This window comes from Nicotiana tabacum, chromosome 7 (assembly GCF_000715075.1).
Source record: "Nicotiana tabacum cultivar K326 chromosome 7, ASM71507v2, whole genome shotgun sequence".
Classification (NCBI taxonomy): Eukaryota; Viridiplantae; Streptophyta; class Magnoliopsida; order Solanales; family Solanaceae; genus Nicotiana; species Nicotiana tabacum.
The window spans coordinates 166969753-166994014 of record NC_134086.1 but is presented as its reverse complement, the minus strand read 5'-3'; the positions used below and the strand labels follow the sequence as shown (position 1 = coordinate 166994014).

General features: G+C 37.0%; 2 protein-coding genes and 1 pseudogene across 5 annotated transcripts; 2 read left to right on the top strand and 1 right to left on the bottom strand.

The window, feature by feature from the left end:
• The first annotated feature begins 1386 nt into the window (after positions 1-1386).
• On the top strand, positions 1387-6531 carry LOC107818014 (uncharacterized). The gene is made up of 6 exons (XM_016643922.2): positions 1387-1702; positions 2559-2764; positions 3485-3758; positions 4308-4415; positions 5150-5394; positions 6053-6531. The coding sequence occupies exons 1-6, from the start codon at positions 1511-1513 to the stop codon at positions 6147-6149; spliced, it is 1122 nt and encodes a 373-aa protein (XP_016499408.1). The 5' UTR covers positions 1387-1510; the 3' UTR covers positions 6150-6531.
• A 3375-nt stretch (positions 6532-9906) lies between these two features.
• LOC107818011 (protein DWD HYPERSENSITIVE TO UV-B 1-like) lies at positions 9907-23856 on the bottom strand. Of its 4 annotated transcripts, none has more exons than XM_075218032.1 (10): positions 23708-23856; positions 17078-17144; positions 16403-16656; positions 14961-15537; positions 13967-14605; positions 13008-13448; positions 11913-12107; positions 11725-11781; positions 10623-10685; positions 9907-10544 (listed from the first exon to the last, which is right to left on the bottom strand). In XM_075218032.1, the coding sequence occupies exons 1-10, from the start codon at positions 23743-23745 to the stop codon at positions 10461-10463; spliced, it is 2415 nt and encodes an 804-aa protein (XP_075074133.1). In that variant the 5' UTR covers positions 23746-23856; the 3' UTR covers positions 9907-10460. The 4 variants fall into 4 exon arrangements, with proteins under 4 accessions (XP_075074133.1, XP_075074134.1, XP_075074135.1 ...); XM_075218033.1 differs by lacking the exon at positions 23708-23856 and adding an exon at positions 23588-23629; XM_075218034.1 differs by lacking the exon at positions 17078-17144 and having other exon boundaries at positions 14961-15550; positions 23708-23822.
• On the top strand, positions 17268-17404 carry LOC142162482 (U4 spliceosomal RNA; annotated as a pseudogene).
• Positions 23857-24262: the final 406 nt, after the last annotated feature.

The window sequence follows — 24262 nt, the reverse complement described above, 5'->3', positions numbered from 1 at the left end:
CAAACGAAGATCAACTACTGGTTATGTGTTTACTTTTGCAAAGGCACCAGTTAGTTGGAAGTCTACTTTGCAGTCAACAGTTGCTTTGTCTACAACAGAGGCAGAGTACATGGCTATTACAGATGCTGTGAAAGAGGCAATTTGGCTTCAAGGATTGCTAAAGGAGCTTGGTGTTGAACAAAAAGGTATCACAATTTTTTGTGATAGTCAAAGTGCTATTCAATTAGCGAAGAACCAAGTTTATCATGCAAGGACGAAGCACATTGATGTTCGGTATCATTTCGTACGAGAAATCATAGAAGAAGGTGGAGTCACGGTGAAGAAAATTCATACTACAGAGAATCCTGCTGATATGCTGACAAAGGTGGTGACTGCGGTCAAGTTTCAACATTGTTTGGATTTGATCAACATTGTTGAACACTGAAGATTGAAGATGAAGACACAACCAAAATTTGTTATTGAGAGAGAATTGAAAATGTGGAATTTTGCCAAGGTGGAGATTTGTTGAAGTTTGGCAAAATGCCAAAGTCCCACATTGGTTGGGAGTTAAGTTTGGGGGGATTTTTCCCCTATAAAAGAAGGCCTAATGTTTAGGATTGAAACACACCTCTCATTTGCCTTCTCATCTGTTTAAGGCATTTGTATCTTCTCTCTTTAGTATTATTTCACTTGTATTTTTGGAGTGGAATAAAATATTTGGTTGTGTCCGAGGAGTAGGCAAAATTAGCCGAACCTCGTAAATTCTGGTGTTCCCTTTATTATTGCTTTATTGTCTTATTTATTATTTGGTGGTTGTCATAATTTTTGGTATAGTAGTTGTGACTTATTCACACTCTATACATTTGGCTTCCGCAACATTAACCTTCAATATTATTTAAAATGTGCATTTTTGATCCATCATCTTGTAAATCTTTACAAATCTAACAAACTATCAACCATTACATCATTTAATTATGATGTTTTATGTTATGCACTGATATTAGATATTTGAGGGAATACTGTACAATATTTGAATTAATTAAAGATATACAAATAGATGCATATCAAAAGTTCTCACACAAGGATTATCGTTGCTAGGCATTGTAGCTGTGGATTTAATATCGTAGAAATGACACCAGGTATTCTCTATTCTAAAGGGTTCTATTTATGAATTAATTAGTGTCCTGAATTTCAGTTTTTCAATTCAAATTTTTGGGACAAAAATATATTGAATTTTCATGAAGTTAAGATTTTTAGTTTAAAATTTCAGGATAAAAATAAATATTGACTAATATTTAAATACCATCCCTGAGAATGACTATATGTGCACTTGTCCCATTAGTACCGACTAACGAGTCCAGTAAAATATTTCCAACCCAAAACAATGGGCTGGGCTCTGGCCCATTGGCGAAAGAGAGATCCTCCACACGTTTAGATCCTTAGGGTGCAAGTACAGTGTAGTCCCTTTTCCCGGGTCGGATCAGAAAGAGGGGAGAGAAGAAGAAGAAGAAGGAGACAGTAGCGGTTGTCAATGGCAACCTTCTCCTTCTCCCTCTCCACTTCTCCTCTTCCTCTCAAGCGCCTCTCTTTTTCATCCCTACCAACTTTTCGTTCCATCAAAATTCCTAATAAAACTTCAACCTTACGAACTGCTTCAATTTTTGCTTCTTCAGCATCTTCCTTTGATGGTTTCAGTGCGAGCAATCAGAATTCTAGATCCAAGGTTAGCTGTGATACCTAATTTACATATTCTAATCTGCTTTTGTTAATTTGGTTTAATATGTATGCTACAGTTCATAGTAGTTTGGGGTACTGTTTTGCTGATAAACGTAAATTAACTTGCCTTATATGTCTCTATATATGGAAAGTAATTTCCAATTTATGTTAATTAGATTTTGATTTGTGCACATAAGGCACTGACTGGCGAACTTGGATACTATATATATACACATTGATTTTTTTTAAAAGAACGTGTATATCTGTTAGAGTTGCATTTGTAGTCTTTAAATTTGGGACACGCTGTGGTCGTCTGGGAGATGAGTTTTAACTTTTAAGTAAAGAGACAAAATAATTTGGCTTTAGAGTTTTACTCATTCCAATGATGTAGTATTGATGCTTACGATAGCTGATCCTTGTGTTGATTCAGGGATGCGTATGATCGTCTATCCTGTAATTTACTATGGGAATGAAAATGTTTGATAATATTCGAGGTCACTAACTACAGAGGTTTGACATTGTTCTTAAAACATGGAAGGATACTTATATTATCATATTGGCATGTATATCACATATTGATTTGAGTTGCATTTATGTTCTTTTAGTCCATTACTTGATGTACTGCAAAATCTTTGAGGCTTTATTTATATTTATATCTATAGAAAAACAAGTATTCTCGTTATTGAGACTTGAGTTAAAAATATGATTTGCTCGCTGTCACTTTTGTATGTTGCGCAAGTGATAGTTATTCATTCACAAATAAACAACCTTTGGAATAGTGCCATAGGAAATATTAGCATAATGATGAACTTGATTAAAGATTGCTCTTTTTTTTCCCTTTTTGCTTCTTTATTTCTTTCCAGAAATCAGTCCTCTCAAATTTGATCCAAGAGATAGAGCCTTTGGACGTCAGCCTTATTCAAAAAGATGTACCGCCCACAACCATTGATGCAATGAAAAGAACTATATCAGGCATGTTGGGCTTGCTTCCATCTGACCAGTTTCAAGTTCTAATTGAAGCTTTGTGGGAACCAATCTCCAAGCTTTTGATCTCCTCAATGATGACTGGGTATGGTTTATTTTTTACATGATCACCTCGTGCCCACAACCTCATCATGCTTATGCTTAGCAGGATTTAGTTTTAGAGATCAAAAGAAACGTAGAGGAAAGAAGTTTTTGGTCCTTGAGTCTTAGATAGGCGTAAAAGTAATGTACAGGAGCTATGTGCTTTTTGTACTCATTTACACCCCTTGGATGCCTATTGAATACCTTGTTCTACGCCTTGGACAATTATCATATGCCACCAACTTTTATATATTGGAAAATGGTCTAGAAAATGATTTTACAAGGTAAAACATTTCTTCAGAAGATATTTTCCATGTAAAACATTCTCCTCCATCCCTAACCCACTATAAATTGAAAAAAGATGAACAGAAAGAAATGAGCGAAGGGATGAAATATTTCAAAATATGGCTGTCATTTACATCAAATTCTCACTGTTTTTAGTGTTCACTCTCTGCTTGACTTTAATACAAAACCTGAAAGAATAATGGGAGTATGATGTTTTTAATTTCATTGAGACATGGGAAGGGGAGTAGCGAAAGATCGAAGATATGAACTATTTTTACAAAATTCTGGCAAAGAGGAGCTTAAATTGCTTCTGTTGCTCATTCTACTTGATGCTTGTATTTGAAGGTGGTGGGATTTTACTGGGGGTTGTTGTTGTTGTTGTTGTTGTTGCTTGTATTTGAAGGTGTAGCATAAAGTGCACTCCATTGTAATATTGCAGGTATACACTACGAAATGCCGAGTACAGGCTTTGTCTTGAAAAGAACCTTGAAATATATGATAGAAATATTGATAGACAAAAGCATGTTGATTCCAAAGTTGGAGATGAGACCTTGCTGAATGAAAATGTTTCGAGCCAAAACTTGGAACATAACCGACCAACATCAGAAGGAAAGAGTGAACTTTCACCTGATATTCCAGACGTTGGTAAAATGACCCCTGAAGCTCAGCAATACATATTAGACCTACGGACTCGCCTAGCATCTTACCAAAAGGTAGAATCAGCACTGCAGTGTATACACCTTATATTAATGATTTAGTCCCCTTTAATTGTAGGATGTACCTTTTATTAAAGGACTTAGCATTTCAAGACTTTTTTCTATATAACATATTGGACCTAGAGTCTCACCTGGCATCTTAAAGAAAAAGGGGAATTAGCATTTTGATACTCTTTTGTAATTTTTGTTTTTTACTTGTTGGGTGGTCTGGATTTCCCATCTTCAGAGTATTTGATTATTAGCTTGTATGAATATGGTTTGTGATACTGATAAAGTACAAGTGAGAAGAATAATTCATTTGTACTGCTGACTTGCCTACTACAGTTCTACAGCTTCCCCAATACCAATTCACCTTTGTTGAGGTTTTAATTTGGCATTAGCGGAGGGGGAAGGGTTACTAAATGTTGTAGCTGATAGGATGTTTTGAGACGAACTATGTGCCATGTCGACTCAACTGCCGGATTTGCTTTCTAGTTACTTTTGTATTTCTTGCTTCATGTTGTTTGAACATTAAATTGACCTGTCTGTTGTTTTTGTGTATGGAAGGAACTCCATGAAGTTAAGAGGAAAAGTGCAGCTCTTCAGATGCAACAATTTGTGGGTGAGGAAAAGAATGAGTTGTTGGACTACTTAAGATCATTGCAGCCGGAGAAGGTAAATGGCTCTCTTTCTGTATAACATGTCAACTTTCCTTTTCCTTGAGTTTCATAGTGAGAGAGGGCCTTTTAGGTTGAACTTTCTCTTTCTCCAAAAGAGACCATAGAATTACGGACAAAGTAGAGAATATACGTTTGGTAATAAAGTGAAATAACACCTATTCAAATTCTTCTTTTCTATTCAGAGAAAGAACAAAGACTTGCACACCTCTTTTATTCATACCAAGAATAGAAATAGATGCTTCTCTCCTTTTTTTGGATATCCAAGAAATCCCCGAGGAACAGTGCCTCATGGTTCGAAACTTGGTGCATAATGGGCCTGCCCCTCTACCTTTTCCACTTAAAAGTCAGGTTTTTTTTTTCTGCGTTAGGGTTCCGACCCGTCAGCTAACCCACACATCACACAATGCACTTTTATCACTGGTCTAAAGCCCTAGGGGCGTTTCTCTCCCTCCTTTTCTTTTGCATAGTTTCATTATTGGGGGTAGGGAGGATTTTCTTTCCTATGGTGTTAATTGATTTTGCTACCAAGTCAACCTTGAAGCTTGTTATCCCGTTAGTAGTAGTTGTGTGTAAACTTGACTTACTCTATAATTTTTGCTGTCTTAATATGTCCTCTAGCTTTTCATTCCTTTCAGAATTGGAAGTTGGGAAACTTTTATCTTCCTATATTCCTATCTTATTGTCTTCCCATTGTCTTTGCTTTGCTTACTGCCACATCAATGCGAGCAGGTTGCTGAGCTATCAGAACCAACATCCTTGGAAGTAAAGGAGACCATCCATTCAGTAGTCCATGGACTACTCGCAACTCTATCCCCTAGAATGCATTCTAAGGCCTCTGATTTATCAGATAATACGTCTGCGGGAACTGTAAATGTTGGAGCTGAAGATTCCATCGATCTTGTCGAGAACACATCTATTCACTTCCAGCCTCAGATATCATTGACTCGAGATTATTTGGCTCGTCTGTTGTTTTGGTGAGAATACTTTCTTAATGATCTTATATTTGCAAATATATTAGTTTTCTAGTTGTACGACTGGGGTCTTGAGAAATTTGTCTTTAATTTGACTAGACTTCTATACGAACAAATTAGGAACTTAAGTTTATAGATATGTAGGTATATTGGTTCTTGAAAACGACGAGTAGTTTCTGGATACAATTATAGCCAGTTTGCACTTACTGTGTCGTACTTGGGGGAATCCTGTAAGGGTTAAAATAAAGAAGTTTCATGTACAAGTTGGAATCAAATGCTCTTGCTTGCTCCAATTGTATTAGTGTAGCTGCAACATCTGTTCTGTTTTCCCATTCTCTTTCAGTCTTGCTCTTGCTGCTTTGATCAGGTGTTTGCCTGTCAATCTTGGGCTTTCTGTTACTCTTCTAATGTTCAGTTCGTTAACTATCAGTATGTGCTCGTATGATCATGTAATGTTGGCGTCTGTTACTCATGTACTGGCCCGTCTGTTAACTGTCTATATGTGCTGCTGTGTTGCTTCATGATATCAAAATATTATTAGTATTTCACAATATTCTGAAAAGCCCTGGATTTCTGCCTTTGAGCTGAATGCTGAATTTTACTATTTGGTATTTAAAGACAGTAACTTTGTCTTCTTTTTTTTTCTTGATAATTTCATCAGGTGCATGCTGCTTGGGCACTACCTTAGAGGGCTAGAATATCGTGTGGAGCTTACTGAACTGTTGTCCTTGCCAAGTGAGCAAAAGTTCCAGCAATAAGCAAGTTGATTGACACCTGTTTTTAGCCAAAAAGGCTGAGAGGTATCAATAAGCAAGTAGATGGAGCGCTCTTCTCTTGTTTGACTCTGGCCGAATCCGTGAGACGTATTTGCTTGCTTGACATTTATAAATGCGTAGATCAATGTATTGGGTGAAATATGTTTATGCAAATGGTACGCGGTTGTGTAAGTATTTGATGGAACACTCAGACAGACCTATTATTGTCTGACTTTTATTTACAATGCCTGTCTGGACACTGTTGATAAGCATGTAAAATATGTTATTTGATGTACAAAGTATTTTAGAGCTTTGAACTAGTGCTAAGATTTTCAGGATACACTGTACATACTCTTTTATAATTGGAGAATAAATACGTTTCAAATTTTTCTTTTCTTTCCCTTTTCTCCTTTCCAGAGGAGTATGTCGGGTGTTGCAAAAATAGTATTGGCTTTATTGTTATGGTGGGAAAAATTCGGTGACCATATGTGAAATTAACCACACTTAGATGTCTGGACAGGCCTTTACCATTTAATTGGATTAAATGGTATAATGCTGGTATCTAGGATGTTTAAAGCCTAAATCTTAGCAATCATCTTTCCATTAACCTATTTAATAGAATATCAAGAAGATGATACATGTTATAGCATATTTTAACCGCGTAACTGAATCTTGTTTTGACATTTTTGCTTGAAGTCATTCGTGGGGCTTTCTAGATAGTGTTTTTAATTCTCCATGTTCTCTTTTCTATGGAGTCTAATTAATCAGTAGCAAGCATTTAATAAAAATGGCAGGATTTAATATTATAATTTCTCAATTCCCACACAAGATTTGGTAACATTAATAGAGGTCACAAACATTAACAGGTCCTAGAGGAGCTCATTTATTCAGGAAGTTTAACAAACACAAAAAAGTCTTGTTACTCGAACTAAATACTAGTAAAAATACTTTTAGGTACACAAGCAGGAGAAGAAATCTGGTTTTATTTTTAAGGACATTTAGGCTTTCCCTTAAAGTTTTTCATGTCCCTATAACAAGGGCACTGATGCTTGTTGCCATAAGTCCCAGTAGGAACACATTTGCACTTTGCACAGCACAACTCGCAGTATTTCACACATCGATCCTTCACTCCTGCCTTGGAACACCGAGCCTTGCATTTGCGGGCACAGTACACTGCACCATGTCCATAGTAAATTGAGTTTAACTTCTATAAACTGACCGTATAAAAGTATTTTACACTATTAGGTCACTTGAAAGATAATTACATGCAATTATCTATAAAAGTAAGATTAGTAACTCGAAAAATAAGACAGTTTACCTGCTGAAGCGACAGGTTAAATGCACTTGAGTTAGTTGAGTATAAAAATTATTTATACAATGTATATAATTTAAATCCTTGTAAATTTCATGCAGTCAGTTAGATGTTTTGGTAGAGAAAGAGTTTTAGCGCAACGACAAGGGTTATTATCCTGTGACGAGAAGATCATAGTTGAAATCCTGCAAACAACATCTTACAAAAATACAACATTATGTAAAAATAAAATGAACATACGTCGACTTATTTGGACTGCGTACATAGATGCATTGGATGCTCTTTTCTATTGAGCAGTTTTGCTAGAATGAATGCCACCAATGTTAAGCTAATTTACCTGATTTGGCCGTTGCGGTTTCAAGAAAGGAGGATGTCAAAAGAAGAGCAAACACCAACATAAAAGCTACGAAAATCCTCTTCATTTTGTCTTTCAACTCTCTTCACTTCTCGTACAGAATTTGGCAGAGAAGAAATGTTTCTTAGGAAGCTCAGAACTTTAAGCAATATAATAGTAGAAAGACACAACATGGGTATTTGTAGCCCCGTTACAAGAGAGGAGTCTCGGACTGTTTTGTTTTTATCTTAATTTATTTTTCTGTTTTATATTCCTTGACAATGGCTCATATAAGTAAAATGGGAAACACGTGCCATCAATGGCGTAATCTAGCGCAAACGGTGTTAGTTTATTACTCCGGTCCACAATAAATAACCAATTTGCTTTTTTATTTTGGTCCAAAATAAATATCCATTTATATAATCAAGAAAAAATTTAATTTGTTTTTCCAAAATTACCCTTACGTTCGTATTGCTAAAAAGTCATTTACTCCTCACATTTGAGAAGAGAAGTAAGTGCTACTATAACTATGGTGCAACATTTAATGACGGGTAGTTTAATCACACTAACTATTTTCGTCTAGAATTTAGTATTTTCTTAATGAGTGTGCTCAAAGCAAATTGGTCACTTATTATGGACCGGAGGGAGTATTACAACTCAACTTGTATTTGGTTTTGATTGGACTTGTGGAGATTGCGAGACTTTTCTTCGTGTACTAAGTTAATTTTTATTTACCATTATTTTAAAGCAATGTTGACCTATTGTATGTGTGCATATTGTTTTTGATTTATTTATTTTTTGCATATTTATAGTAAAATTTTTAGTCGAAACAGTCAGGATGACACCCCTCATAGAAGGGAGTCTCCGTGGCGGATTTTAATTAATAAAATCCAAACACTTATTTGTATTTTAAATCTTGAATTTTTATCTGCTTAGCTCCTTCTGAGAAATCAAATGCTATGCGAGTCAATCCACTATATAACCACTAGAATGTGTTTATATGACACAGCTAAAGGTGCAGAGTACATGAAATTTTTAATAAATTACAAACCATATGTTAGACGGTTTGGTTCTTTGAAATTCAAACTAGAACAAACAAATTGAGCACAGGCACCAATGAAGGGAATGTGGTCACAGACAGCTGTGCTTTGGCCAATACACACTGATTTTCTGCAAGAAAACGCACGTCCATTGCCTCTTCAGTTATCTTCATTTCTTTCTGTAGCAGCACCAAGATTTGGTGGCATTTTGTCTTTACAAGAATATGAGCTTGCATTTTTTTTTGTCTTCACGTCCCAAAAGAGGAAAGGAAGTGTAAGATCCAATATTTTCGTTATTAGAAATTTTAGCGCTTAAGTGGTAGTCTAGGAAGACTTCCAATCTACTGTGATTTTTTTTTTTTTTTATTAACGTACAGACCAATCTTTATTTAAGTAAAATCATCGACTAATTTTGTGTTTACAGTAAACTAATGCCTTTAAATACAAAGTAACAGAAGCATCTGGATACTCTACATATTACTGATTCAGTGGTGTTATGCTTGAGCCATTTAGCCTTTGTTCTAAGACGAATTCTTCTCTTCTTTTTCCCTTTTAGGGGTGTACGTTTAAGGATAAAGAGAATTCAGTTTTATTTATAATTTTCTAGAATTTCTTCTTTGTAGGTCACACTTCTTCACTACCTCAATTTATAAATCACAATGTAAATAAGTATAGTTGACAATATTATAAAATAAAAGAGCGTCATATTCGCATTTCGCAGGTTGAGTTACTCAGTGTGAAAGCTGCCACACAAAGATACATCTTTTTTCTATTTTTCCTCTACAAAAAATTTCATAGGTTTATTTGGCCTATCTAAGTTAACCAATTAATGAATATATTCCCAGTTCAACCTACCCAAGTTCGGACGGGTTAGGCAGACTATACTTTATTTTGCTAATTCAACGCATACATAACTAAAATGCTCTAACCTTAGATGTCTTGTGGAAGTTCCCATGAAATCCTAATGTCTTGTGGAAGTTCCCATGAAATCCTATGTGTATTAACAAGAAAAAGGGCGCTCTAACTAATAAACGATGTTCACCAAAATATATGATATCCAAAATGCCCCGTGGGTACAGAACTGAAACCATCATCAACAGCCCAATATGCTAGTCTTTACAATATTTGGTATATGTACAAGATGAGAGAACGTGAGAGAACATCAGAGAAGCAGACACTTCAGTAATGTTTCTAAATCAGGCACTATACGTCGTACAAATGTTACGACATAGACCAGGTTGCTCAAATAGAGTTACAGACAAGTTGAAGCAACCTACATTCTGATTCTGTTGCACTCCGGATTAAATTTCATTTAGTTAATAACTATCTAGCCTACAGTGCATCTACAAAGACTACAGGTATGTACTGAACATGCCGAAAGCATTTAAGTACCTTCTTCAGTTGGTTTTGTCTGCCAAACAGCTTGTCTCTGGTATTGACTTCACTAGGGGCTGACGCCTGCCCAGTGCCGGAAAGTCAAGAAAGTTGGTGACCTGATGACAGGGAGCCGACAACCGAAGCCCCGAACGGAGTGCCTTCTACTTCTAATAGGCCATGAACTAGATCAGAATCATTCTCAACCGAGTCCATAAGAACTATATGTAGCATGTAATATGACTGCAGAAAGATCAGCCACCGCTACTAAATAATGGATGAGAATGCTGAGTGTACGAGTACCCTTTGTCTTGGTCACTTGATGCCAGCAGATTTACCTGCATCATATTCATGAAAGAATATTAGGTATCTGGGTGCTCAATGTCAAAATCGTCATGTCAAGGCATTGAATTTACCTTAACAATTTCTGAGTTTGAACTCGGACGTATATAGGCTGCCAAGACGCTCATGCTAAAATCCTGAAAACACCATAATATTGAAAAAGAGATACGTAAACTTTCCCAGTTTGACGGATTGACTTGTTCCTGTACCAGCCTTTGACACTTGACTGAACTGATCTCAAGCAATACAAGTGGCAAGTTAAGGTTGCATGACAAGCTTCACGATAGATATTTCAACTTCTAGCTTGGTCCAGCACTCCAGCTAAATAATTTGGCACACTAGGTGATGGAGGATTTGATACTATCGATCTCAAGTTAATTGGCTTAGATCATCAAATTTGAGATTAAAAAAAAAAAACTTAAATTGCAGGTCATTTCAATCTGGGGTTCATTTCAAATGACACTTGAATCATTTCATAAGAAATCTTTAAAATTTGAAATCTCCTCTTTAATCCAAATGTCTCCTTCCAAATAGATGCTTTTAAGAAACTAAGCCTTTTGACAGTTTCATGGGGATATATAAGTTGAAAAACTTTACAGCTGTATACTAGTCCCCCCCCCCCCCCCCTCCCTTAAGGTCGAAATTTCAATATGCCTCCAGATTCAGAAAATATGTTTTTAATATATAAATCTCTCTCCTATGCGAGAATATGCAAGAACTGTTTCTGGCACAGAGTGAAAGAATCTAGTCAAACCCCTCTTTCACTAATGATATAAGACCCGTTAGCCATGCTCACAAGAAGACCAGCAGAAAGATCAGCTCAATTCTTTAACCTGCAATTTCTAAACTCTGTCTCAAGGTTGAGCGAATTTGTTTGGTACAGTCCACAGATAATTACATACATTAACTATTAACCGCAAGAGTAGCATCATTTCCCTTCCGACAAGTCTATTTAAACACTCATAGTCATAGACTATCAGTGATGCAGCTAGTCAGTATTCAGTATTTATTAGTTCTATAATTACAATTCCAAATGTTAGTATAAAGTGATATCTAATTTCCAATAGTAAAGTGACACATGGAAAGAGGATTTTAATCAGCTTAAAACCTCGTAGAAGCATTTTTATGCTAAAAGGAAAAGGGCAAAAAAACTTGTGACATGAAAAGAGGACTCACTCTGAAAGGATCCCCTCTCAATGATTGGACAAACATTGAAGCTCCTGAACCTTTTCCCTGAACAACATGAAGATACAATCTCAGTCAAACAGCAACCAGTGCAATTATGATGTTAAAGATAATCATCATGTTTTCGAATCAGTTAAATTGAAAACAGTGGAAAAGCAAGCTAAGTTAAACCAGATTACCTCCAATGATACATCTCTAAGCCGCCTACCCGTTTGAGCACAGCAGATGCGGACTACATGTTCATCACAGCTTCCGCTGATGACATAATCCCTTCCGTTCATGTAATAAGAGCGAGTATAATTCTGAGAGCTCCCTGTTGAAGTTATAGTAAAATCTAGATGGAGCCTCCCATCAACAGCTAACAATTGTTTCACCTGCCAATAATTTTTCCATGTTCTCAATAAAACCTGGAAAAGGATGATGTTTTGCGGAACTGCATATAATACAAATCCATTAAAAACCACTTTCATAAATCTTTTCATTTTACTGCTGTATTATGCCAGTTTGGCACATATCCCTCTTAAAACTATCCTATCCACGTGAATGTTGGGCCATTATTTGTATGGAACAATTTTTTTTTTCTTGTTATCAAATTTATAAGTTCATCAACCTTCTCAAAGGAAATGAGGGGGAAAAAGAAGATATTCCTCAGTAAATAATGAGCATTTTATATGCTTTTAGAAGTTCTTGCTCTCTTTTTGCATATCAAACTTTTGTTTTATAGGAGTATGTCTCCTGGGATATCCAAGGAAGTTGGTCCTAAACAATTGTCCTCTTCCTGTCAGCCTTCGGAATGGCTTCGCTGCAGGTATACAACATCAATCGTAATTCTGTAGAGTTCAGCCAGTACTTAAATCTCTTTTCTCCTGTTACATTGGCCAATTCTTTGTTTAGTGGCTATTGCATACAGGTTTCCAAGGTGATAATTGTCCGAATATTTAATCATCTTTATGAGTTAATCATTTCCTAACAATTTGATGACATTATCAGATAGCATTCAGTTCTCTTCTAACCTCGATTAAAGAATACGAGGGTGATAGTGGAAGTCAAGCATTTAAGATAAAAAGGTTTCTTGGTAAAATCTATATGTAATATAATATGATTATTTTTATAAGTACATGTAATATGATATGATTACTTTGTGCTATACATTGAAATTTTCGCAACAGGGACATATCACGAAAAAAGCTCCAGACAATCACAATAACAGCAGGGACCGACATGGAGAATCATTGTAAATGGGACAAAACCTCTGACTTATCTCAATAAATTACCTCGTTGTCAACAGCCGAAACAAGAAGATATTGGTCATCAGGGGAAAAGCAAACCATCACATTCCCTCGAGAACTTAAAGCAGTATAGCAAGGCTGGTTTGGTTTCTGTCTTAAATCCCACATCTTAACATCCCGATCAAATGATGAAGTGGCAAAAATAGATGGAGAGTGGTGTGAAAATTTAACGACATTAATATGTTCTCGGTGCATATCATCAAACACCTGCAAGCGTCTGCCACTGCTAATGTCGTACAGAGCAACATGTTTTGAGTATCCACTCGCAAGAAATAACTCGTCGGTAGAGTTGACGTGAACAGATGTTAACTGGTCAAAGTCATCAAACATAATTGAACCTGCACTCTGATGGCTGCCTGTGGCTGTTGGAGGCATCAACCGGATGTCATACAATCTAAGTGAACCATTATCAGAACCAGCAATGACCTGAGAAAAACAAAAGGGTTTTATCAAAATAGGCAGGTGCTCAAGTTCAACGACTTGGCGTGGTTGAGTTTACAACGCTTTAAAAATCTATACATATATATGCATGGCCATTGAAATTTTTTCCTCTGCAGAGTTCATGGAGACTAATAGAGGACCCATGGCTATTATAAAAAAGAAAAGCATTTCCCAAAATACTTGCAAATCCTTTGATATTACTTGAGAATTACAACTTCTAGTTGCGGCCAAAGGTTGGATTCTTATTCAGTTTTTGGACAACATTATTCAGGAAATGAACAACAATATATCTAAATTATTAATAATATCAGGTGTAAACCAGAAACAGCAAGGAGCATGTTTAGCAAGAAAAGAATAGTCTGAAATACATGTTACCATTATCAGAAGAAAAAAAGAATAGTCTGAAATACAATAGTATGCACAGAGGGATTCCAAGGAACACAATTTCCAGGAATATTCCTTCACCAGATACAGTCATAACTTACAGCTTTTAGATGATATACCTTGGAGGGATAATTTTTTAGCCAGCATAAACCCAGAACACTGTTCATTGTTCCAAGTGAGGGAATGTAACTGACAATTTTTCCACTCTCATGGTTTATAACAATCACTTCACCATCCAATGTTCCAAAAACCATAAGGCTTGCATCAGACGGATGATACTCAAATTGGCGTGGTCGATAGCTTCTTCTATCATCTCTTGCTGTGGTGTCCATGATAGGGAGGGGACAAAGGGCAGGCCAAGCAGCAGAACCAACTTTGGCAGCAGACAATGACCTAGAATAATAGTATTGCGACTTTCGCCTAGGAAAGAGCCTGCGAGTATGGTTTGCTCTAGTCTCACGCTTTTGCAGAATGCTGACAACACTCTCCTTATTCTTCCTCTTATATGGTAGGTACTCAAAATTTTGTGAGAAGATCACTTCGGCCTTTTCTCTGTCAACCTTCCTAATAGGCAAGTTATCAAGAATTTTCAGGTTTGGCAGTGAGACTATCATGTACTCGCGGTAGAATTTTTCAAAGCATATTGGTGAAGGATTATGAGATATACACTTCTTTGGAGCAATGTATGACAGTCGTGAGTCAGACAAACGGAAGAAGGGCTCTTCGTCATCCTGCATATCTAATGTGCCAAAAGAAACCTGTCATGGTGCAATAAAAAGACAACTGTCATTTTTTCCCACTCAAATATAGGGGCATTGAGGGAGGTGTTCTGCAGTGAAATCAAACTTTTAGCATGCAAAGCTTTAGCAGGTCGTAGAAGCAGAGAGATGATGGTGTCAAAAGATAAATTAATTTATACCCCCTAGTTTTTGGATATTAATATCAGAGGGAAAACATAGAGAAGAGTGCTATACGAGAGAGAGTAACTTTACTTTCCTGTTATCCATATCACTGGTGTTCTCAGCCCAATTAAAAATAAGAAGCGGAATCTGGTTAATTGTTCATGCTAAGTGATATATGTAACAATAATACAAAAAATAATTGTTGGTATACCTCATTTTGCAGATTAACCAGATCCTCCCAACCAGGAGGTGCATCAGGCAAGAGTTCCATGGAACTCGTTTCACGATCCTGACTTGAAAAATCCACTTCACTGTCATCAGATGAATCTTCACTACTACTATCAATATTCATATCAGTATTATTCAAATATTGTTCTTCATTAAAATGCCTATACATGATACTTTCACCACTAACTGATGGCGCTTCATCATGAATACTAATCTCTGTATGATCTGAATCCCAGTAGTCATCCCTTCTATCTGATGCAGGATGTTTACGTGCTTCATCATCTTGTAAAAAATTCTGAAAGCGTAATTCAACTAAGGAGGGCAGTTTTGCAAGTGCAGCCGTGGTAGTCCATAAATTAGTGATTCTTGTCTCACACAACGAGAGGAACTTCAAATTTGGCATACAGGTAAAACACTCCTCACGGAAGTTAGTAAGGGATGCACTGGAATCCAGGTTAAGGGTGTGCATCCGCATAAAATTCCCAACCATGGTGAGCTTTCGGAAATGGGAGGACCTCAGATTTAGCACTTGGCATGGTAAGCCTCGTTGAGCAAGATCCCTGAAAAACACATCTAAAGGTAATGAATGCACATCAGCCTAAGTACTGCATAAAGGAGCACCTATCCATTTTACATTATGTCTAAACACAACAAATGGAAAAGCAATTTATGTGTCAGTCGGAAAACAGGAAAAAAGACACATGCTCACTGTAAAGAAGACGATCAATTGTCGGGTTAATTCTTTTGGATATTTTAGAATAGTTTGATTTCCGGATAAAATAGTTGGTTCAAAGCAACTTTCCCCTTGATGCTTCTGTTCAATTTAATTCTGAATATATTTCGAGTATATATAAGTTAACTTGCTAAAGATTTTTAATCTATGTCAGATAAGTATTTTCCCAATGCTGGACATTTTCATTACATCTTTACAAAAGTATTCTTTTTCACAAGATCATTATTCCCAGAATCCATTATTGTGTGTGTACCAAATATTTTGAGATTATTACAGATCCTCGAAGGTAAATTCGGACTGGCCAACAGTTAAACTTTAACTTTTTTCTTATGAGTTTAGGCAACCGATCCAGAAAGGTAAAATAAGAAAAGGACTTTGTGCTGATTCCTCCTGTATATATTAGTCAAAACTAAAACATCTCTTATGAAATACGTAATTAAAGAAATCTATGTGGTTTTTTTAAAGGAAATAGATAGAAAAAGTCTATATGTTAGCAAAAAAAAACATCACATGCAATTCATGGTTCATAATTGAAGTGGGTTCATTCCCTACCGTAAAGATGCATTTCTTTCTTTATTTACTTTTCCAAAATATACCTAATTAAAAAAGGGCTGCATCTGCAGCAAAGCAAAACAGATTATCAATTGTGGCAAAGAGTTGGGAATAGAATACAAAACTGTGCCAATACTTACAGCAAGAAGTCCTTGCCAAACAATATATCCTGGAGATCAACAACTCTTAGCTTTCTACTGCTAGCACGCAGCAAAGAAAGAAGATACTCCCAACTCAGGGTGCATACAGATCTATTTATAACATCTACTGCATCAATCTCAGAAACATCAACTTCCATCAACAAATCGAGCAGTGAGTGGAAATCAGCATCCTGAATGTCATCCAGCAAAATCACTAAGCTAGACACCTCATGGCGGGCTTTCTTCAACTTGGCCTGGGCAGTAATATGACAGTAAGAATGTAAGATTTCAGATGACACAGATGAAGAAACAAGCAGCACATTCTGCAGCAAAAGTCAAACAAACATCGCTAGCGGTGAGAAGGATAAAGGAACTCACTTAATAAAATAGCCACACCTATGATGCCAACCATGAAATACATTTACTTAGCATGCTGAAGAACAAAAAGTTTCTTGAAACAAATCTCAAATCATGTTAACATGCCCAATATAAATTTTCTTGATATGAAGCCCAAATCTTTCTATAAGAGGATCATCGTTTCCCAGAAGATATTCAGCAAGTAGAAGTCTACCTCAATGGGCGAGCAAGTGAAAACATGGATTTATAAGCTTATATTTTCAGTAAAGATAGCATTTCTGATGGTTGTAAACCATGGACAACTACAGTATCACAAACCTTGAAAAGAGCTGACAGAACTTGTTTATTAGGCGTAATTCCTCTAGCCTGGCAAGAACAAATGTACCTGGACTCAATTTGAGAATTAGAAAGTTCCAAACCATTTGTCAGGAACATCACAAAGCAATAACAATATAACATACAGCAAAACTAAAGCATCAGCCATCTTATGAAATAGCAGAGCAAGTTGATCTTTGTGCTTGGGGCAATGACGCAGCTAGTGAGATTCTAACCGAGGTGCGTCTATAGCTGGTTGAAAACTATTTCCAGGCCCCCTCTTCGGCCTGGTTTCACCCCTAGCTGTTGAGAATTAAAATCACCAAAGGTCTCGGGTTTGAACCCTAGGAATGAAAATAATGCTGGTACGGAGCGCTTCACACATTTGATGGATCTTAAGTGGCGAATCCGAATTAGTCGGGCCCAATGTGGGTAGTGGACACCGGTGAGAAACAAAAAAAATAAAAAAATAGCAGAGCAAGTAAACAAAGCGTTAGATAAATTGGAATTCAGCATTAAGAAATAAGTAGTGTGCTTCATGCCTGAAGCATAAAAGTTTATAGAACAGTAAGATTAGTCTTTCCATTTTATCAAGACTTTTGCCCTTTTTATTTATTTATCATGCTTTAAGAGATCAAAGTTGATTACAGAGTTTTGAGGTTATCAAATTTGTCATTTATTCTTATATCATGTCTTCAGAGAAAAAAGTTGATTGCAAATGTATATCCTTTTTGCCTCTATTCCAGCATAGAGCAAAATTACAAACTAGTATCTTAATTTCTGGACAACTGGACCAGATGCTTCAGTCTATGTTGACAATATTGGGCCTACATAGTTTAGTCAGACATAAGCTGGCCCAATTGTATACCCGGCCCAATTCTTTATTATTTTCATTTTCATTCATTTTATTAGCATTGTAATAAGACATAAAAGAGAATTTTCAGGAAATAAGAAGTATCAAGATATTTTCTCTCTTCTCTCTCCTCGTTACTATTAGGGTTCATCCCTTTTCATTTCTTCCAGAAAATGTGAGGTAATATCTCACATTAACATGGTATCAGAGCCTAAAATCAATCGATTTTGGCTCCGCTCTTCTCATCTATGATAGTTTTATCGGATTCCACCGGAGATTTTGTTCCGTCAAATTTTTCATTTCTGCTGGGTATTCGCTGATTTTTGGGTTTTTTCAGTGTTTGTTTGCGATTTCTGCAGTGTTTCTTCAACGTGTTTGGGTTAATATACAGTAGTGGTCGTGTTTTGCTCGATCGACAGTCAGTTGCATATTGTTGCTGGTTTCCTCAACAAATTTCAAGGCTTTTGCTCCTTTAGGTCGCAAAGGAGGACGGTAACCCTTCTTATCACAGTAATATTGATCGAATTTTGTTCTACTTAGGATTTATCTGTAAACTTTACAATTCTAGGGTTTTCAGTATGGGTAGTCCTGAAGTAAGTTCGTCTTCTACGATTGGGGGTTTTGATGAATTCATTATCCCTATCTCTCATCCCTTTTATGTACATCCCTCGGATAGTCCGAGCACTCATCTGGTGTCTCCCCCTTTGATGGAACTGGTTTTGTCAATTGGCGTAAAAACATGTTGACTGCACTTTCTGCCAAAAATAAGCTAGGTTTCATTACTGGTAGAATATCCAAACCACAATTTGATTCACGTTACTATCAATTTTGGGAAAGATGCAATAACATGGTCACTGCATGGATAACTAATTCATTGTCTAGGGACATAGCTAATAGCGTCATGGGTTTTGATACTGCTAAGGACATCTCGACTGATATAAATGAAAGATTTGGTACTTCCAATGGTTCCAAATACATCCAGATCCAAAGAGAACTTAGTGCAGCCTCCCAAGGATCCTTAGATATTGCAACTTACTTCACTAAATTGAGAGGTCAATGGGATGAACTTACCACTGCTTATGTTGGACCTGTGTGTTCTTGTGGTGCTTTACCTAAGTTCATTGAGGAGCAGAAGATATATCAGTTCCTTAGTGGTTTAAATGAATCTTCCTCCATAGTGGTTTAAATGAATCTTCCTCTACCTGTAAAAGCAATATACTGATGATGCCATCCCTTCCTTCCTTGAGTAAAGCATACTCTGTGCTTCAACATGATGAAAAACAGAAAGAGACTTCTGCTCCCATTCCCAGTTTTTCAAATGATTCTGTCTCCTTTACTGCTGCAACTGGTCCTATCAGCAACCATAAAGGTTACAATCAGAGGGTTCAATTTGAGTCAAAGAAACTTCCCGGTCCTTCTCGTAATGTAGTATGCAAATACTGCAAGAAACCTGGACACACCATTGATAAATGCTACAGGCTACATGGTTTTCCACCAGATTTCAAGTTTACAAAGAGTAGGAGATCTGCAGCCTGTGTTCAGTCTGAAAGTTCTGGTACAAGTTCTAGTTTTCTCAATCCTAGTCCTTCTGAAGTTGCTGCCCATGGGTTTACCAAGAAACAATACCAACATTTTATGACCCTGTTTCAGAATGTCAACATTGCTACTCCTACTTCCCATCTTGACAACATTGCTGCTGACAGCACTGGATTTGCCAACTTTGCAGGTGAGTACAACCACCCTGAGGTCCATTCTGCTGCATTTCATGCATCTGTAGTGTCAAATTTAGGTAGAGATCCTTGGATCATTGACTCTGGTGCTACAAACCATATGACACCCCACAAACATCTCCTTCACAATCTCAAACCTTTAACCACACCTTTCCTAATAACCTTACCTAATGGATATAAGGTAAAAGTCATATCTACTGGATCCTTAATTCTCAGTCTTGATATGACATTACACAATGTCCTCTTAGTTCCATCTTTTCACTTCAATTTGATTTCTGTGCACAAATTACTTCTACGGTTCACATGCATTGTAGTTTTCACTATTTACAATTGTATTTTACAGGGCCCTTCTCTGAGGAGGCCTCTGGTAATTGGTAAGGCTGCAAATGGACTGTATTTTCTGCATTCAGCTGGTAGATCCTCTCCTGTTTCTATTTCCAAGTTTGTTCCAGTTTCAAATTCTATTGTTTGTAATGTACCTAGTCAGGTTCCTTACTCTACTTCTCATTCTGTACTCTCTAGTTCACATTGTAATTCTTCTGTTGTTGCTAATAAAAATTATGTATTTTGGCATCAAAGATTAGGTCATATTCCTTTTGCAAGAATGAAGTATATCCCTTTTTTATCAGATAAGATTTCACCTAAGCAACCATTTCTGTGTAATGTATGCCCTATGGCTAGACAACAGAGGTTACCTTTCCCTCCTAGCTCTATCCATTCTACTGTACCTTTTCAACTTGTCCACATTGATATTTAGGGTCCCTACAACACCCAAACATACAATGGCTTTAGGTATTTTTTGACTTTAGTTGATGACTTCACTAGAGTCACATGGACTCATCTTATGTCTTGTAAGAGTAATGCCCTTTCCATTCTTAAAGCTTTCCTTCAGATGGTCAAAGTCCAATTTCAGTCCTCTGTTCAATGTTTTAGATCTGACAATGCCTATGAACTAGGTAGTAGCGCTGAAGCTCAACAATTCTTTACTGCTAATGGGATTCATCACCAAACAACCATTCCTCACACTCCCCAACAGAATGGTATCGTTGAAAGAAAACACAAACATATGTTAGAAGTCTCCAGAGCATTTTTTTTCCAATCAAAGCTTCCCCTCAAGTATTGGGGTGAGTGTGTTCTCACTGCCACTTACCTCATTAACAAAATTCCTTCTCCTGTTCTTCTAAATGTCTCCTCTTTGAAAAATTGCATGGTTATGCCCCCACTTATGAACATCTAAGATCTTTTGGTTGCCTTTGCCATGCTCTCAGTCCCAAGCCTGGGAGAGATAAGTTTCAACCCAGGTCCATTTCTGCTTTTTTCTGGGTTATCCTTGTGGGAAGAAGGGATACAAATTGCTGAATTTATCTTCCCACTCTATTTTCTTTTCTAGGGATGTTGTGTTCCATGAGCATATCTTCCCCTTTCTATCTTCCTTTTCTTCTGATCCTTCTCCTCCTCCCATATTTGTTGATGTCCCCTCTACACATTCTGTTGCTCTTGTCCCACCCTCTTCCTCCCCTGTCCCTTCTCTTTCCCCTTCCACTCTTCCTCATGTTCTTCCTCCTACTTTCATCTCTTCCTCTTCTTCTTCTACCTCTCATTCTTCCGCTTCTATACCTACTGTACCTGCTCCTGAACTTAGAAGATCTTGCAGAAATGTTCAAGCCCCTGCTTATCTTGGGGACTATGCCTGCAATTCAATTATACCTTCCTCCCTTTCTCCTCATGTGTCATCTAAGGTTCCTACAATTGACCTGCATATGCATGAGCCCCAATTTTACCAACAGGTTGCTACTAATCCTACCTGGTAAGAGGCCATGCTAAAGGAATTTGATGCTCTTGCTGCAAATCAAACTTGGGACATTGTCCCTCTTCCTCCATATAAGAAGGTTTTCCCTTGTAAGTGGGTCTATAAGATCAAACAAAGGTCAGATGGTACCATTGAGAGGTACAAGGCCAGATTAGTAATCCGAGGGGATACCCAAAGAGAAGGGGTTGACTATACTGAGACATTTTCCCCAGTTGTTAAGATCGCCACTATTAGATGCCTCTGTACTTTGGCTGTCAAAAGGGGTTGGGCTGTTTTCCAATTGGATGTTAATAATGCCTTTTTGCATGATGACCTACATGAGGAGGTCTACATGAAGATTCCCCCTGGTTTGGTGATCTCTGCTCCATCTTCCCCTTCTTTTCCTTTGGTTTGCAGACTCAAGAAGTCTCTTTATGGCCTCAAGCAAGCATCTAGGCAGTAGTTTTCAAAGTTGTCTGATTCTTTGCTATCCAGAGGCTACACTTCCAGCAAAAATGACTACTCTTTATTTACAAAGGCTTCTGGTGCTTCTCTTATTGTGGTTGCCATTTATGTGGATGACATCCTCTTAGCTGGGGATGATCTTATTGAATTGAATTCTCTGAAGGCTTTCTTGGATAACCAATTCAAGATTAAAGATTTAGGTGTTGTCCATTATTTCTTGGGTTTGGAAATCACTTCACATCCACAGGGGTACCTCATGAGCCAACATAAGTACACTTCTGACCTCTTGGCTGAATTTCATTGTGACAACTTCACCCCTGTTTCTACTCCCTTGGATTCCACTGTTAAACTTGTTACTGATATGGGAGACCCTCTTTCTGATCCTACCAAATTCAGGAGATTGGTAGGCAAACTCAATTTCCTACAACATACCAGACCTAACATATCTTTTTTTGTCCAGCACCTCAGCCAATTTTTGTAATATCCTCATGTTACTCACATGCTAGCAGCTCTTCATGTTCTCAAATATCTCTTAAATGCTCCTGCCCAAGGAATTCTCCTCTCTGCCAGCTCTGATTTGTCCTTAGCAGCTTTCTCAGACTCTGATTGGGCTGCATGTCCTATTTCTAAAAGGTTTGTCACTGGTTTCTATATTACTCTTGGAGGCAGTCCTATTTCATGGAAGAGCAAGAAATAGCCTATTGTCTCTCTCATCAGCTGAGGCTGAGTATAGGGCCTTGAGGATGGTGGTAGCTGAAATTTCTTGATTGGTTCGACTGCTTGGTGACTTTCATTTGCATATTTCTGCTCCTGTTCCTCTGTTTTGTGATAGCCAGGCAGCTTTACACACTGCTAAAAAAACAGTTTTCCACGAGCGCACCAAGCACATTGAAGTTGATTGTCATTTTGTACGGGACAGTTTGAGTTCTGGGTTGATTTCTCTTCAATTTGTCTCCAGCTCCAATCAACTTGCTGATATGTTGACTAAGAACTTGTCTGGACCTCTCCACCATCAGTTTTTGTGCAAGCTTAGAGTGTCTACACCCTCCAGCTTGAGGGGGGTGTTGACAATATTGGGCCTACATAGTTTAGTCAGACATAAGCTGGCCCAATTGTATACCCGGCCCAATTCTTTACTATTTTCATTTTCATTCATTTTATTAGTGTTGTAATAAGACATAAAAGAGAATTTTCAGGAAATAAGAAGTACCAAGATATTTTCTCTCTTCTCTCTCCTCGTTAGTGTTAGGGTTCATCCCTTTTCATTTCTTCCAGAAAATGTGAGGTAATATCTCACATTAATAGTCTAGCTCTCTTGCTAAAAATGATAGGAGTAGTATCCAAGCATGATTATAAGCCAACTTATAAACCTGTTAACTACTAAACCAAAATTACATCACTAATCTAATCAATTTTTAACCCTCTCATACCGGTCTAATTAATATGACCAAATTAATCATTTTGGACTTTCGAGAACATCCTAGTCTAGCACGGATAATTCCAAATTAGGGAATTTAACACAAAAAATAAGTGATTTGAGAATCACGGACCGAGAATATCAAGCAGCAGAAACAATGGATACAAATAGCTGCAATCTCAATTCTTAAAATCCTGCTAATCGACAAATAAAGTTATAGTATAAGTTATAGTAAATTTCAGTCTCCAGTAAAGAATACCACGATTATAAAAGCAGACACGGCTGAATTTACATTTGGTGTAATTGATATGTAATTAATTCATTAGTGACGAAACTGGGAAAAAATGTTTAGCATGTGATGAATGATGAAAATTTTGACCTTGTTTCTAAGGACGAGATATCGGTGCCGGATGCCATGGCGATGTTGAGGTAGCTCCGACTGAATTACTCCGACACTGTTGGCCGTTATACGGGGAGAAGCAATTTTTGGAATCAAAAAGTCTACTTTGTTCTTTTCATCTTTTTATATGATCTTCAGCCCTTCTATTATTTTTTTTCTCTCCTGATCGTCCCCTTTTTTTCTTTTTCTTTTTCATTTTCTTTTTTCTCTTTTAGCTGTTTACATCTGTTTCAGTTCCAAGAAGGTGAATAATAATAATAATAATAATGTTATAAATAGAATTCTATTTATGATGAATGTCTATATTTAGAGAGATTTTAGGGTTTATTACTTGGTGGCTAAGTCACTCTTTCCTTATAAATAGAGGGTTCTATTCCATTGTAATTCATCCCCAAATCAATAAGAATTCTTTCTCTCTACGTTTCTCTACAATATTCTTCTTAAATATTGTTTCATAACACGTTATCAGCACGAGACTCTAACCAATTGAGTAGAAACTTTGGGATTGAGCATACTGATTGTCAATTGTTCCAT